Here is a 16,084-nt window from a genome sequence, read left to right on the forward strand (position 1 = left end):
AAACAACCTACATATCTGTGAATATAAACACAAAAATGTTGGAACTGGATTTGAGTTTGGCTTTTTTTTTAAATTCAGGATCACTTTCTAGAGCATAAATCTAACAGTAGAAGAGTTGCAGTACACAATATTTACCCACTGGCTAATATTACATTTCTTAAAATAAGTCCAGCAACAGAACCTTCCTGCTTTCATCTGCTTTCCATCTCCTCTCCTCCACACGTTTGTGTATGGTGTTTTTCCATTTATTGCCACACGTTGGCGCAAGTTAACTAACCTTTCTGTAAAGATGTAAAAAAATATTCAGATGACACACTCGGATGCATTTTTCTTGTACCAGAGAAAGCCAACCAAGACAAATGACCGACAACACAAATACCTTTTTCTATTTTAAAGTTACTCTGAAAGTGTTTATTTCAATATTACAAAAGTGACAAGTACTTTGTACGTATATCTGAGATATTTGACATGTTTAATCCTGTGCTAGCTAAAGTGAGGAGGCGTGGCGGAGCTCTGCCCGCTGATGAAGCAGTGTAGCGGGCGCAGAAACGTCCTCTGATTCGCTGTCTCGTCACGGCTGGGAGCTGAATGCCTGTCCGGCTGAGACTGGCGGCCAGGCGGAGCATTAGCTTATAGCACAACCTGCTGTCACCCCGGATGTTAAAACCGGCTGTGCGGTGCCGACATGTAGGTATGCGTCGCTCACTGGGAACCAGCGCGCCGCGGAGTTGAAATGCGGACGTAGCCGTTAGCGAGCGGGCCAGGCCGCGGTGAGCTGGCTGGCTGTCCCCCCTCCCCAACCCCTCTGCACCGGGGCAGGAGCATGAATGTTGAGCGCAGACTTCTGCATCGACTCTGTTGAAGACTTTGGAGAAGATGCGCAAGGACGTGAGGATATTGCTTGTGGGGGAACGTGAGTGAAGCTTTGGTTTAGCTGTCGATGTGTTTGCAGAGTCAGCCTCTGTTCACTTTAAATGACACAGATGCTCCCACCAGAGCATGTGATGCTGAGTGTCTTCATGATGGTGATGATGACGAGGGAGGCTCAGTGGATATCTCTCATCGTACTCTGAAATTATCTAACTGGTCTTTTGTAATTATTCATCACACTGTTGTTATTATTATTATTATTATTATTATTAAAGATAGGTACTTACCCTCCTGTTATTCTTTATGAAAATTTTTCCTGCATGCTTTTATTAATGCAAGTGATTAGCTGCAGCTTTTTGAGATGACAGGAGGAAGGGCACCATGCACATATTTTATTTCTGTAATATAGTTTCATAAATTTAAAAAGTGTGGGTCAGTGACGTCATGTTTAAACAATTTAAGTGATGCCCTGCAATCCTAGCAAATGCACTGTGATGAATTTAATCTGTTCGTGAATTGTTTTTAACCAGGATTTTCAGCTCAAATGCAATATTTGTCTCTATCCTCCCTCCCCAGCCAAGGTGGGGAAGACGTCCCTCATCATGTCCCTGGTCAGCGAAGAATTTCCAGAAGTGGTATGAGCTGCTTACTTTTACACTGCTGCTTTTCACTGACCAGTTTAACGTGCAGTAATGAGTGTTTTCTGTTTGGTCCAGGTTCCCTATCGAGTCGAGGAGATCACCATACCAGCAGATGTGACACCAGAAAGAGTTCCCACACACATTGTCGACTATTCAGGTACAAAGAGGCCAGATCTGTCCCTCTTCTCTGTGTTTTATCCTCCCCAGACACTGACTTAAAACATTCGTACCTCTTGAATTTTTTTATTTGGTTACTTTGGAACTATGTTATTCTGTTAGGATTTGTTCTGATAGACCAGAGGTCTGCAACCTGCTTTGAAGAAAATGTGTGCAAATTCGTGTCATATCTTTTTTTATTTTAAAACTTAACAGAAATAAAATTGTGGATGGTTGAAAATGACAAATTTTATTTTGTAGATGTTTATCAAAAAATATAAATGGTCTTTTTTATGTATATATTTTATGTAAATAAGTTTTATCTAGCTGGACTTAGTGTAAAAATAGCTACTTGTAATAGTAAAGGCTGCAGACTGCTGCGATAGAACAACATAAATATGCATAATTGTAAAGTTATGCATGATTTATAGTTTTTTTTACACATTGTCTCTTAACTGAACTATGGATATGTATTCAGCTTTTCAACTTCTATGTCCCTGCGTAAAGAAATGCATTCCTGCACCATTGTGCTGCAACCATCATCTTTCACAATTTACTGAGAAATTTCTTGTCGTGAAAAGAAAATGTCTATATCATGACAACAATAAGTTCCAGTGGATTTATACTGAGATAAAATTACAAATGGTGGACTCAATTAGCTAATTCAAAGAGTTTATTAGGTAATTTTATTTTGGGGTATCAGGAATTTCAGCTTGTATCTTACAAATTTGTCATGTTAAATGTAAATGATGTGTCCCTTTTCTTTTTTGTTGACCATTTGGCACCACTTTGTGTTGATCTAATACATAAAACTTTAATAAAATACACCAAAGTCTGTGGTTACAATGTTGCGAAATGTGAACGGTACAACTACTTTTGTAAGAAGTACGCTTTACCTGTGCTCCTTCCACAGAGGCGGAGCAGACAGACGAGCAGTTGTTTCAGGAGATCTCTAAGGTCAGTCAGTGAATTCTGCTTAGCTCAGCCAGCTCAAAGTGTTTAACTTCAGGAGAAAGACTAATGGCCGACTCTGCTGATCTCTCTTGTAGGCAAATGTGATTTGCATCGTCTACGCTGTCAACAACAAGACATCCATCGAGAAGGCGAGCCTCTTCTGCTGCTGGCATTTCCATAATTTGCTTACATATCAGTTAAACATTTCAGCACATGAGGCCTTCAGAGTGATTGTTGTGGAAGACGACAAATTTTAGAAATAACATATTCTGTACTAAATATCTTTACAGGTGACAGACCACTGGATTCCTCTCATCACCGAGAACACAGACAAGGATAGCAGGTGTGCACATTTACACCTGATCGTGAGATTAGCTACTGCTCCTCTAAGACATAAAAAAAAAACTATATAGAAGGAGAAGCCCTCTTCAAAATCCCATGTTTTTATTACTGCTTGTTTTGGTTTTTGACATGTTTGTCTTAATGTGCCCAGAGTTCCTCTTATCCTGGTGGGGAACAAGTCAGACCTGGTGGAGCACAGCAGCATGGAGACCATTCTGCCCATTATGAACCAGTACAGTGAAATAGAGACATGTGTTGAGGTGAGAGAGCGTAACGTCTGCAAGAATAATATCACACAGTTCGTTCAATGACGAATACATAATCAAATTATACACACAACATCCTCTGAATTTATTGGCATCCCTGGTACAAAAGCGTAAAAGGCTTTGAAATAAGTTCATCCTTTAATTCAGCTGCACAATCTCACCAGAGTTTTATTTATTTTCATTTTCTTCTGCTAGTTCTAAAATTTCACAGTGGCATGAATTCTAACAAGAGCGCCGTTGCTTCTAAAGGAGGAACAGGCCAACATTACTGGGGACAGATCCTCCACCACACCTTAAATCGACGCTTTGTTTCACAACAAATAAACCTGCGGCGTTTTGTTTCTGAAAACGCTCAGTATTTGTTTCATCTGGCCAAAGTGCGGCGTTCCTGTTAAAGTCCCAGTAGAGTTCAGCAAACTCCTCACCGTTATGCCTTTTCTGGCATCACTCCCAAACAACAAGTTGGAAAGTAGATGGCATCTAATGGTTGTTATCAAAACATTTTTTTCCCGCACCTCCCGAAACACACACCTGTCTCATTTAGTCAGCATATCCTCTCTATGTAATCTGACTGCTTCATGTAAGTCCAATCTTTCAACATTTAAATTGTTGCTTTTCATCCCAAAGGGAACTGCGATCTTATTATGTTAGGACACTTGAGCTCATTGTGAATTTTTACATCTTTCATAAAATCACTCGGTGTCTTCTTTTGAGATAAAAAAAATATATATATATACATTTTCCAGTTTTCCTCAGTTTGTCTTGAGCTCCCGACAGGAAGTCCTTACGTGTTGATGATCTCTAAACAAAGCTCCACCTGCGGCTGTTTTTTCAGGCGCACCAATTAGTCTGAAGCGTCGCTTAGACGGATCGCGTGTCTTAATACCCTGTCTGACTGCTACTTAGAGCAGCTCTTTAAGCACTGCTTCTTTTTCTCAGGGCTTCGAACCTGCAGGTGAACGCAGGAAAAGTACACATATATGTTTTGTTTTATTCTTCTGTTCGTAGTGTTCGGCAAAGAACCTGAAGAACATCTCTGAGCTGTTCTACTATGCCCAAAAGGCAGTCCTCCATCCCACAGGACCCCTCTACTGTCCTGAGAAAAAAGACGTAAGCGCCAAACGGAACAAACTACACACCTCTCTTACTTTGCATCAAGACCTTTGCTGACGCACCAATCAGAGTTTTAGTAGGAAATTTCTGCTGACTGATTTTTGCTAGTTCAGGTCTTTCTTTTAAGAACTCTTAACAAACACAATACTCGATCCTATTTTCTGGATATTAAACATCTGATTACTAGTAATTAGCATCACAAATGAAGTTCGAGACACTAACAGTGAACGGTATGCTGTGCCTATTTTGTGTAGAGTAAGTAGATGTGGCAGACAGAACTGGACTCTTCTGAGAGTTAAAAGTTTTTTCAGCGACCTGTTAGCTACCGAAACAAAGGTTTCTGTTTAAAAGCTCAGTGTGAATGAACCCCTGATTATCCTCCATTGGAAATATATTCCTTTTAGAAGCTTTTTTGGGGTTAGTAAGACTTTATTTTTTAAATTTGTGATACAACAGATTGCTAACCTACACGCCAAAGAGTGGTGTTGTTACTTCCATCCATCCATTTTCTTACACCCTTGTCCCTTAGTGGGGTCAGGAGGGTTGCTGGTGCCCATCTCCAGCTAGCGTTCCGGGCAAGAGGCGGGGTCACCCTGGACAGGTCGCCAGTCTGTCGCAGGGCAACACAGAGACACACAACCATGCACACACACACACTCACACCTAGGGGCAATTTGGACAGACCAATTAACCTGACCTGTTTTTGGACTGTGGGAGGAAACCGGAGTACCCGGAGAAAACCCACGCATGCACAGGGAGAACATGCAAACTCCATGCAGAAAGACCGGGGCCGGGAATCGAACCCAGAACCTTCTTGCTGCAAGGCAACAGCTCTACCAACTGCGCCACTGTGCAGTGTTGTTACTTAGATACACTAATAATAAAAGATACATAAAAGGACTTAGTTTATGGCTGGCTAAGTGTTCTTTTTTTAAATTTATTTATTTTTTATTAACTTTGAATTTGTTACTTGAATATGTCCTTCCAGATGAAGCCTCTTTGTGTAAAGGCGCTGACCCGAATCTTCAAAGTGTCGGATTTGGACAATGATGGAATCCTCAATGATATTGAGCTCAACTTCTTCCAGGTGAATCTGCTGTTTGTTTGTTTGGTTTTCAACCAGACGCAAAATTCTGCAAGTTAACTTTCAGTGTCTTTAGTCTTAACAAATATTCTTCTGTGTCAGCGAGTGTGCTTCAACAGCCCGTTGGAGCCTCAGGCGTTGGAGGACGTGAAAAACGTGGTCAGGAAGAATTTGATTGATGGAGTGCAGCATAATGGACTCACTCTAAAAGGTTGGATCCGGTTGGAGCCTTTAATTACATTTTCATGCACACATGTGCCAGTCTCACTTTATTCCTGACTTAATTTGGCCTTTTCACACCTTTATGTCACCTCCCCCCCTGGCAGGCTTCCTGTTTCTGCACACGCTGTTTATTCAACGCGGTCGCCATGAAACCACCTGGACAGTTCTTAGGAGGTTCGGATACGATGACGACTTGGAGTTGAATCAGGACTATCTCTTCCCCCCGTGAGTCTCACTTGACGTATCATAGATATTACACAGTGCAACCTTTACCTCTGTGTTTAAATGTGAGCTAACGCTTCGCTCTTTCCAGGCTGAAAATTCCTCCTGACTGCACCACGGAGCTCAATCACAATGCCTACCTCTTCCTGCAGAGCGTCTTTGACAAACACGACAAGGTACGACCCCACGCAACTTGTTGTCTGTTTGCTTTAGCCTCTGTCCTGACAAGACACTCGCGGGAAGCTGCTCAGTACCCAGAAATACAAACCAACATACTTCTCCTGCTGCCAATACCGCCCCCACCCCTGAGGAGCTGAGGAGCGATTTAACCTGCTGGCACGGAAGCAGGATTTACCGGAGAATAAGCCGGTGGTTAAAGGGAAAGTCAAAGGTTGAAAGTGGCGGATCGTGCCGTCTATATGTTGTAGTAGTGATTAGTCTCCATCTAGAAATGTGTAGCTACATCCAGTCAGGTTTGTTTTCTGAGGATGGATTCATCTCAGGTTTTTCATTTTGTCTACACCTCTTTATGGTGGTTTTGAGATTAATGGAGTTAGTATGGAAAACAAAACTCTAGTTTGGGCCAATTATCTATATTTCTCAACTTCATTTCCTGTCCATAGTTTAGCTGTATTCATCCATCCATCCTGGTTTGAACACGTTTGAACACTTTGCATGTGTCTGTCATGAATTAATAGTGAAGTTCTCCATTTATATGTTGGCTGATTAGGTTAAAAAGAATGGACTTTCAATCCTAGCAAAGGTTTAGCATTTAAGCTAAACTTTTGCTAGCAAAAGCAGCCTGGGAGTCATAGACTTTATATAATACAACACAACATTGCAGATCAAGGGTTAAACAAGAATATTTACAGATCCGTTCAGTATATTGGAATAATATTAAAAAGCCCATTCAAGTAAAATATATTATATAGTTTAATTACAACCAGATGGATTTTTTGAAAGCCTTTATTTCTGTTAATTATGATGATTTCCTACTTACAGCAAATGACAACATGACATTTAACATCATAATATCATATCAGACCAATAAAAAAACAACTAATTTTAAAAACAGGAACATTTTTTTCAATGGTACTAGAGATCTGGACAATTGTATTTATAACTGAGCCTTTAATGACTAACAGGATCGTGACTGTGCCTTGTCGCCTGATGAGCTGAGGGACTTGTTTGACGTTTTCCCCTACATGCCCTGGGGTCCAGATGTCAACAACACTGTTTGCACCAATGACCAAGGCTGGATCACCTACCAGGGCTACCTCTCACAGTGGACGTAAGTACTGCAGATGGGAGGAGAAAACACATTACTGCAAAAACACATAACTTTCTACTGCCTGATATCTTTAGAACACTTGAAATAAGACAAAATTAGCATGCAAGTAACTTTTTAGCAAGATATAGAATTTTGTTTTAAGACAACAATTCCTTAATAATTATGGAGTACTTTTTACTTTAACATTTAGCTTTATACGTTTAATATAGTTTTTCTTGTTTCTCTTTCTTTTGGTTTTGTTTGTATTTCCTTCTAATTCATGTAAAGCACTTTGAACTGCCATGTTGCTGAAAAAATGCCATATATAAATACAATTACCTTACCTAACATGAATTAGAAATACTACTTCTACAGGCTTATTATTTCACATTGGCAAAATATCTTATTTTATTAAATAATCAGCCAGTTGAATTAGAATTATTAAGGAATTATTGTCTTAAAATAAGCTACTTGGTCTTGCTGAAACGTTACTTGTAAGTTAGTTGTGTCTTATTTCAAGTGTAATAAGGTATTTGCACTAGAATCTAGCCTCAAAATACTAAGTAAGATTTTGTGTTTTTGCAGTTAATTTAATGATTTCTGCTTGTGGGTAGCTGGGTTGATGGCATCATATAAGTGCAGCATGTCTGTGTTAGGGCTCTGAATCAGAGAACAGGAAGTGGCAGTGAACACGTTTCAGTTGTGCTTTAATAAAAAAAAAAAACAGCTTTAATGGCCAAAATTAACTGAATCAGCCATGTAAAAAATGTAATAAAAAGCAACTAGGAACAAAGTGAGTGACGACAGCAGAAAGGGAGCGACAGAGCTTCTCTCTAAGCCGCAGCAGGTCAGACGTCAGACGCTGGGAGGCCTGTTAGGATCCAACTGGACCAGTTCTTAGCCAAACGGTCGGTAGCCGCAGCTCAGCCTTAGTGATTACTATGTTTATAACGATGTTTAAAGCAACAGAACTGGCATTCTGCACCATTCTGATATGTGTTCCTCCTCTGCTTCACAGTAAATCTCCTGTTTAAATTTGCAGCCACATTCCCATGTTATTAGTAATGTGGTTAATAGCACATTAGCCACGTAGCAGGAAGAAATGCACGTGTTGTCAGCTGCCAGAGCTTATTGGAGCTTAATAGATTTAGGTTTGCTGAACAGGAAAAGGAAATGTTAAGCATGCTCAAGCCATTTTACACTCAGGAGAGGGATATTGTATTAGACTCATAGAGCTTTAAGGATCACGGAAAGATCAGAACTTTTCCTGTTACTGGTTTCCTCCTTTTATTGAGCTCATTTTGACACATTTTAACTCAGTCATGTTGGACAAGAGAGGGTTTTTTGTTTTCTTTGAAAAAACAACAGGGTACACACTGGGATTAAAGTATTTTTTTTAGGTCTCGATAGTCATGAAAATATCAAATAAAGTATGGAAAAATATTTGTATTTGCAGACTTCACCTCGTTCTTTCCATTATGGTGGCCTCCCTATCTCATTTTCTTTCTTACTTCCACCCTTTATTCCTTTCATTTTTCCTTGTGTACTCATCTTTCATTTCCTTAATTATATCCTACCTCTCTTTCTTCTTTCTCTTTCCTTCTTTTCATCAGTCCTTCCTTATATCTTTTGTTCCTCCTTTGTTTTTTTGTTCATTTCTTTCCTCTTCTATTCTTCCTGTCTTCCTTGTTCCGTCATTTTCTTTTTTTCCTTTCAACCTCCTATTCTTGTCCTCATCCTTTGATAATATCTATCTTTTGCTTTTTTTGCAGGTTAACGACTTATTTGGACGTCCAGCGATGTCTAGAGTATTTAGGCTACCTTGGCTACTCGATAATTGCTGAGCAGGAGTCCCAAGCAGCAGGAATCACAGGTGAATTTTACCAGTGCAGTGTTTTTTCCTTAATTAAACAGAATACAGTAAATCTGTGTTTTTGTAAAATAATGCATAAAACTCGCAGGTGTGGTGTCAGAGAACAAACAACGGCAGCAGCTCAACAGTAACGTTTCTGTTGTCACTGCTAGCCGCTTTGTGTCCGGCAGCAGCCTGATCTGATCCGCTGATACCTGTATGTGTGCCTTGGCCCCCCACAGTGACCAGAGCTAAGAAGATTGACCTGCAGAAGAAACAGACTCAGCGCAACGTCTTCCGCTGCAACGTGTTTGGAGACATGGGCAGCGGGAAGAGCGGCTTCCTGCAGGCCTTCTTGGGCAGAAACCTCGTGGTAGGCGCCGGAGACGATGTTAACGTAGAGAGAATACACAGACGGCATATTAAAGCCGCAGACTGGTGATGTGATTAGCAGGATTAACTCGTTATAATACGCCTGTCAATAGGTGGGCTATACTAGGCAGCAGTCACTTCTTAAAATTGATGTGAGAGAAGCTTGAAAGGTGGGAAAGTGTTGTGATCTGATTAACCTTAAATAGGGCTGGTATTTATGGCTGGACTGGTTTTAGAGGTTTTAAAGATGTTCCACTTGTTTGACCTGATGTGCCAGTAAAGCATTTTGAGATTTTCCCTCACTCTACAATGGTGATTATTAGTAACCGTTTAGCTACTAATGATTTTATGGTTAAAAAAACTATAGTTATTATGCTTCCTTAAGTTTTATTTGATGGTGTGAAATGTATTTTATTTTTGAAATAAGTGGGAAACTAGGCGTCCGTTGCATATACTAAATAAATAAGCAATTTATGTTCATAGTTAAAGTTTGGACACATTTATGTAATTTAATTAAGTTTACCTTCTGTATTCTGTCATATAATTGTTATAATTATAACTGTCTGACTTTTTTTCTCTAATTTGACTTTTCAGCCATGTTGTAGCATCACAGATGTTTTTTCCTCAGTTCTCCCTTTAAACACAGAAAGTTGTACCGTGACAGATTTTGTAGCTCTATATTACTTATTCACATGACCTATTTTTTTATGCAGTAGGGATTGTAGATATGTTTATGTAACATTCCACTTCTTTCTTTCTAGCGACAGAAGATGATTAAAGAGGAGCACAGATCCTACTACGCCATCAGCACAACATATGTTTACGGTCAGGAAAAATACCTCCTGGTGAGTATTTGAAATTCTATGCATTTTCCATTGTGTGGGTTGTAATGATATTCAGTGATCCATATGTTATATTGATTTATGCCATAAAAATCCTGACACTAAAGTTCATATTTTCATCCTAAGACTGCATATAAGGTGGTGAAGTTTGAACATTAAAATCATGTTACTCAACAACAACATTTAAGCTAGCCTTATAAATGTACAGATGTTGTGCGTGATACTTGTACTAGGCCACCATGACCTGATTGGAGCCAGTTATATAAGCTTCTCATCTTGTTCACTTTATGTTTTTGTAACATTAAGTGACAAATTTCAGTTTGACAAAAGTATTAAGATTGTTTTTTTTTTTAATTGGAGCCATAGTTTGTTTTCCACAAGAACAGTTTAATCCAAATTAATCTCGTATGGTTCTCTGGTTTTCAGTGCCTTTAACAACTTGTATATACACAGGTCGCTCTACTTAGCAATTAACCTGCAATAGAAATGATCTGCAAGTAACAGAAGAGCATAATTAATCATAATTTTTATGAGCAGGAAAAGTAGCAAAAATATTACCTTCTAAATTTTTTAGTTAAAGTCATGATCGTTATTTTAGCAGAAACTATATCTACATAAGAAACATTGCTATACCAAAGAATATTTTTTTTGTGTTTTTATTTTGTGGCACTTGTAGAATGATAGGCATAGCACTTAAGACATGGAGTAAATTCAGTCTCAGACTGTTTAACCACATTTAAACAATCCATTTCAATTTAATATGCAAAATCAGCAGTTAGTAAAATTAACTCCTCCTATATCAAAACTAGTTTTAAGCAAAAGGGAAAGGAGAAAAATATATTGATGCACTGATGTGAGAGCATAACAGCAAGACTTCAAATTAAATTTATATTATCTTAATGCTTAAATTTAGCCAAGTTCCATTTCAAAATGAAGCAAAAAATTACTTATTGTTTTTCCTGCAGCTCCACACCAAAGAGACAATGTGCTAATGAAACTCTTCTCTTCGTGCACCAGACATTTTAAGTTAAACAGAGACTTTTTTGATGTGTCATAGCAACATGCTGCTCTGTGTTTGTGGTACTGCAACGACCAACACAGTCACTCTTTTCCTGCTTTTTCACTGTGAAGCAATTGCTTTCTATTTTGTTCCTGTTTTCAATCATTTAGAAATCATAGGGGCCTAACAACAGATTACATAAGCTATGATCTGCCATTCCTTTGCAGCTTCATGAGGTTTTCCCAGACTTCGACTACCTGACTGATGCTGATATGGCCTGCGACATTGTCTGTCTGGTGTACGACGTCAGCAACCCCTACTCATTTGAATACTGCGCCAAAGTCTTTAAGGTGGATTGCTGTGCATTGTTCACATATTAATAGAATTCCATCCAAACACTGACTTTCAACATCTCTCCGTCTCATCTCTCCCACAGCAATACGTCATGGACAGCAAGACTCCGTGCATGATGATAGCAGCCAAGTCAGACTTACCCGAGGTTAAGCAGATGTACGGCTGCAGCCCTCTGGAGTTCTGCAGGAGGCACAAGATGCCGCCTCCGCAGTCCTTCACCTGTAACACGGCAGCTGAACCAAACAGAGAAATCTACACCAAGCTAACCACGATGGCCATGTACCCGTACGTATGCCGGCGTTTCATTTGTGTTGAGGCTTGTAGGCTACATTATCTTCTGTGTCTGGAATTTAGAATAATGCAGAGTCATAGAAGTAGCAAAATAGAAACAAGGCAACAAAAGTTGTGAAAAAGAAGGGAATGTAAAAATAATCTGATTTGTTTACCAAACAAGGCAGGCTCTGGTTCCAGATGATGCGTCATCGCCCATATATGGTAGAGGATATATTGGAGCTCTAAATTACATTTGCTTATCAAAAAAAGTTCATTTTAAAATGACTTATCTGGTTTAAAGAACAATAGACTAGCTGGTTGTGATTTATTTATTTACAATTTTTTCAAGATTTATAGGTTGTCTGACTTTAATTTATAATAATTTTTGCCCTTTTAAATGTAGTAATTTGTAGTGTGAAGTTTTGATTATATACTCCCAGAGTATTTTTTTCAGCTTTGACCTACCTGCAAAAATTAGCTGTTAGCAACGGGGGGAGAGAGGAGGATGGGGAATGCTTTTATTTTCATGATCACCGTTTACCAGTCAACTAGAAAAGTCTGTAATAGAGCTGTATGATGTTCCACCTGTAGGTGGCACTCTTTTTCATCATGCACCGTATTCTTCATGCGTTCATAGTGCTGTGTTGCTTTTGGGTTGCTTATGTAGCCAGTCAAGCTGTTCTTAACTGGAAACACAAACCACCTTTCATCCTACGGTTAAGAGTGAAACAAAGTAAAAAATAATTCCCTTTTCCTGGCCTGTGCTAGGGAGCGGGAATTAGTTGTTTCGTGTATTTCTGTTTCACATGTCCTGTTATATCAACACACTTCTTTTGGGTAGTTTCAGAAGCTTGTTCTCTCCTGCAATGTTTTATAGGGACATTAACTGCAATGGCTTGTTTTTTCTAAATGCAGCTCACCTCAGAAATACTTCTGTGTTTGTTAAGTGACCTCATTTAAACACTGAACTTTTTTTCTTCTATGTTTGTCCTGGTCTTGTGTGTCTGTTTCGCCCCCTGTGCGTCGGTGTGTTTGTGCCGGTGTGTGTCGTCCCTGCGTCTCTCCTCAGCCACGCCCGGCTGCGCTGCATGTGCACCTGCAACCGGTGCACGTTCTGCTTGTGTCAGAACCTCCTGAACTCTGAGCTGCTGCAGACCGTCAGGGCCAAACTCTACGCTGTCGTGCTCAGAAGGTCTCTAATGGAAACTTCTTCTTTTCTCTCCTCTTATGTGTTGACCTCGCCGGCGCATGCTTGTCTTCCCGTTCCCCTACTTTTTGCTTCCTTCATTCGTCATTCTTAATCAGACTGTTAGGCGACATTGATAGTAATTCACCATTAAAAGGCTTGTTCAGGCAAGTTTTGTTTTTAAATGATTAAAATTATGCACAAGATTACTTTTTTGGTGTTGGATTGTCCTGTTTTTTCTGTTTTTTTTATTTTCATTGTAAAGGGCCTATAAGCATCATCTTTTAGGCTTTATTGTTGACAAGGATTGCAAGCTGCTCAAACTGTTTATTATTGTCTACATTACATCTAACAAAGTTCTTATTTCTAGTCCTGCCGTCTCATCTCCTAACTCTTAATCCTCTCATCTCTCTGTCTGCCTGCTTCTTCAGTGTTTTCACATTTCAAAGCTTCTGTCATGTTTTGTTGTTCACCTCCAGTTGTTTCTTCTGATTCTTTTTTTTTTGATACTGTCATTGCTTAAACTTTTATTTGCCAGTTTTATGTGTACTGCAAAGAGGCAGTAGGTAAAGTGAAAGAAGAGAATATTTGTTTAAATCGCAAATAGTCAGAATTAGTTTTTTGTGTCCGTTTTCTTGTTTAGAAAAGCTTTTACCTAGTATTACTAACTCTGCCCAATCCCACTTTTTCTTTAAGAAAAATCAAAAAACTACATGCAAAACATATTTTCTACCCATCCAGCCTTGCTCTGGCTTTTCATACCTTTGCTGTTTTGCGACTTTGTAGATTTTAGTCTTTTTGTGCTTCTTTTGCCAGATGCCTCCTGGCAAGGGGGAGGTTTCAGTCTTAGTTTAAAGAAACTTGCAGTTTAAAGAGAGAAATAAAATCGCCTTTTACTTAGTTATTTGTCTCCCGGCAGTAAATAGTTTATTTATTTTAGCTTGAAGAGGCGTCATACATTGTCACACAGTCTTTTATGAGTAAACTGACCCACAGAGGGCATGGACATGCAACGTTTTTAGAAAAGAAAGTTTTAAGAGTTTTATTTTATGCTTCCATTATTTCCATGACAGGAAACTGACGATGATAAAAAAAAAATCCACTTTATTGCAATACACTCTTGTAAAAGAGAGATCTTTGATCTCAAGGAGTCCTGTTTGAATAAAAGTTAAAGAAGAAGAATGTGCAATTATCATTTTTCTGAAAACATTTGCCAACGAGAAAAATCTATGAATTTGCAATAGTTCAAGTTGATGGGTAAGAGTAACAGAAACGTCACATGGTGTGTGTGAAAGAAGTTGCTGTAGTGCAGCTAGCATTAAACCAGTGTCTGTTCGTATATTGCCCGGAGAATGTAGAACCTTTCTTCAACTCTTGAGATTTCTAAAATGCTTCCATTATTTCCATGACAGGAAACTGACAATGATACAAAAACAAATCCACTTTATTGCAATACACTCTTGTAAAAGAGAGATCTTTGATCTCAAGGAGTCCTGTTTGAATAAAAGTTAAAGAAGAAGAAGAAGAATGTGCTTGGCCTTCCTGTTTTAACCAGACAACAGGAAGACCAGAGATAAAATATGGTTTCCTGTTTGAAAGTTACTTCCACCTTTTACTGGTCAGGTTCAAGATGAAAACCGACAGATTCCAGTCATCATCTGATCTCTTGGTGCATCTAACATAGTTTTGACAAACCTTAAGTGCATAAACTCTACCTTAACCTTCCGGTGCTTTCACTGTTCACATCTCTTTTATGTCTTTCTTTGTTTTTCTCTCTCTGTGTATTTATTTTTTGCCTCTTTGCTCAACAGACATATAATCCAAGAAGACCTGACGAGCTCCACCTTCTGGCTGAGAGCAAGTGTCGGGGCCACAGTGTTTGCAGTGCTGGGCTTCGCCGTGTACAGACTACTGCTGAAGACACGGTGATCACCTGGCAAACTGATCCAACCCTTGTTACCATGGCACCCAACAGGGCCAATTTTGACCGATCAACACATTTGGACAATCTTTTATGCAATTAGAATATAATGATTTTTGAAGAATCTCATTAAAACCTATAGATTATTGTTGTTACAAGTCCCTTTTAATTGACGGAGAAGATATGTGTTCGCATATAAACCCTCTACTTTTTCCTGATTCTTTTCACTTGTGTTTCTCATTTTGTGGATAAAATATTTATTTTGTAACAATATGATAATTTGCTTAATCTGAATAAAAACGACTAAAGCTGTTTATATTTCTATAAAGATCTAGATAAGCTGCTGCTATGCCATGAGTTACATAAAGCTATTTTTGGTTGCGTGCTGATGTGATAGAGGTTAATTACATTATAATGGTTTCTGGGCCGTCTGAGGTCTGTAAATAGTGTATATAACATAAAATGGCTTTTCTGCTCATGCTTATGGACAAACAATAATAATAAGAGACAAATGGCCAAATCTTTCCACACATTTCTGTCTTGTTTGCACACCCCAGTTGATCATCATTGGGTGCGAGTGTGTAAAAGAAACGCTTTGCTGCTCTTTCATGTTTTCCTGCATAGGTCAGTTTTTACTTCTAACATATGCATGTGTTTCTGTACTAAGGACTTGGCCACACTTGTGTGTAAGCATGCCAGGTTTTTGTGACCTGCAAAAAACAGCAATGTCAACTTGTTTCAGTTTTTTTATTTTATTTTAAACATGGATGCCACTCATTTGAGTGCTGGATGGTGCAGAGTTTGAGAAGAATAACTGAGTGTTGAGAGAATCAGCTCTCCTTGTCTCTGAAAATGCAATAATGTGGCCACAAAATGCTCATTTTCACAAACGTCGCCACAGTATTTATGTATTTCTTCTGCCCGATCTTTCTGAACGTTTACAATAAATTAAGGCCTATAAGATGTGGTGGAATAAAATCTTTGTCATTGTTTTCTACCTTTTGGTTTTTCTGGATAATATTAAAACTATTTTTTCTGATGCACAAGGGGGCAGTATTGGATGAAAAAAAAGATTTTAAACAATCTGATTGATATAGCCCACACAGTCATAATCAATAAAAAGGAAGATAATTGAAAAGTTTAT

The 16,084-nt window shown here is 38.9% G+C and overlaps 1 protein-coding gene across 2 annotated transcripts; it reads left to right on the forward strand.

Moving 5' to 3' along the window:
- Positions 1–346: 346 nt before the first annotated feature.
- On the forward strand, positions 347–15,903 carry rhot1b (ras homolog family member T1). Of its 2 annotated transcripts, XM_008414941.3 has the most exons (20): positions 348–913; positions 1,447–1,505; positions 1,587–1,668; positions 2,581–2,624; positions 2,717–2,770; positions 2,912–2,964; positions 3,115–3,223; positions 4,238–4,339; positions 5,331–5,429; positions 5,529–5,637; positions 5,753–5,873; positions 5,962–6,046; positions 7,016–7,161; positions 8,913–9,013; positions 9,235–9,365; positions 10,126–10,209; positions 11,434–11,556; positions 11,643–11,845; positions 12,903–13,025; positions 14,831–15,903. In XM_008414941.3, the coding sequence occupies exons 1-20, from the start codon at positions 877–879 to the stop codon at positions 14,946–14,948; spliced, it is 1,983 nt and encodes a 660-aa protein (XP_008413163.1). In that variant the 5' UTR covers positions 348–876; the 3' UTR covers positions 14,949–15,903. The 2 variants fall into 2 exon arrangements, with proteins under 2 accessions (XP_008413168.1, XP_008413163.1); XM_008414946.3 differs by lacking the exon at positions 12,903–13,025 and having other exon boundaries at positions 347–913.
- The last annotated feature ends 181 nt before the right edge of the window (positions 15,904–16,084 follow it).

The sequence above is a fragment of the Poecilia reticulata genome, chromosome 1, assembly GCF_904066995.2.
Source record: "Poecilia reticulata chromosome 1, P_reticulata-male-v2, whole genome shotgun sequence".
NCBI classification, from domain to species: Eukaryota; Metazoa; Chordata; class Actinopteri; order Cyprinodontiformes; family Poeciliidae; genus Poecilia; species Poecilia reticulata.

What these genes read in the sequence shown, in the direction of transcription:
- rhot1b (XM_008414941.3), top strand. Translation starts at nt 877, where the DNA reads ATGCGCAAGGACGTGAGGATATTGCTTGTGGGGGAAC. An exon ending in TAATGGACTCACTCTAAAAG is followed by an intron (nt 5,638 to 5,752) that starts GTTGGATCCGGT and finishes CCCCCCTGGCAG; the next exon opens with GCTTCCTGTTTCTGCACACG. An exon ending in TACGCTGTCGTGCTCAGAAG is followed by an intron (nt 13,026 to 14,830) that starts GTCTCTAATGGA and finishes TTTGCTCAACAG; the next exon opens with ACATATAATCCAAGAAGACC.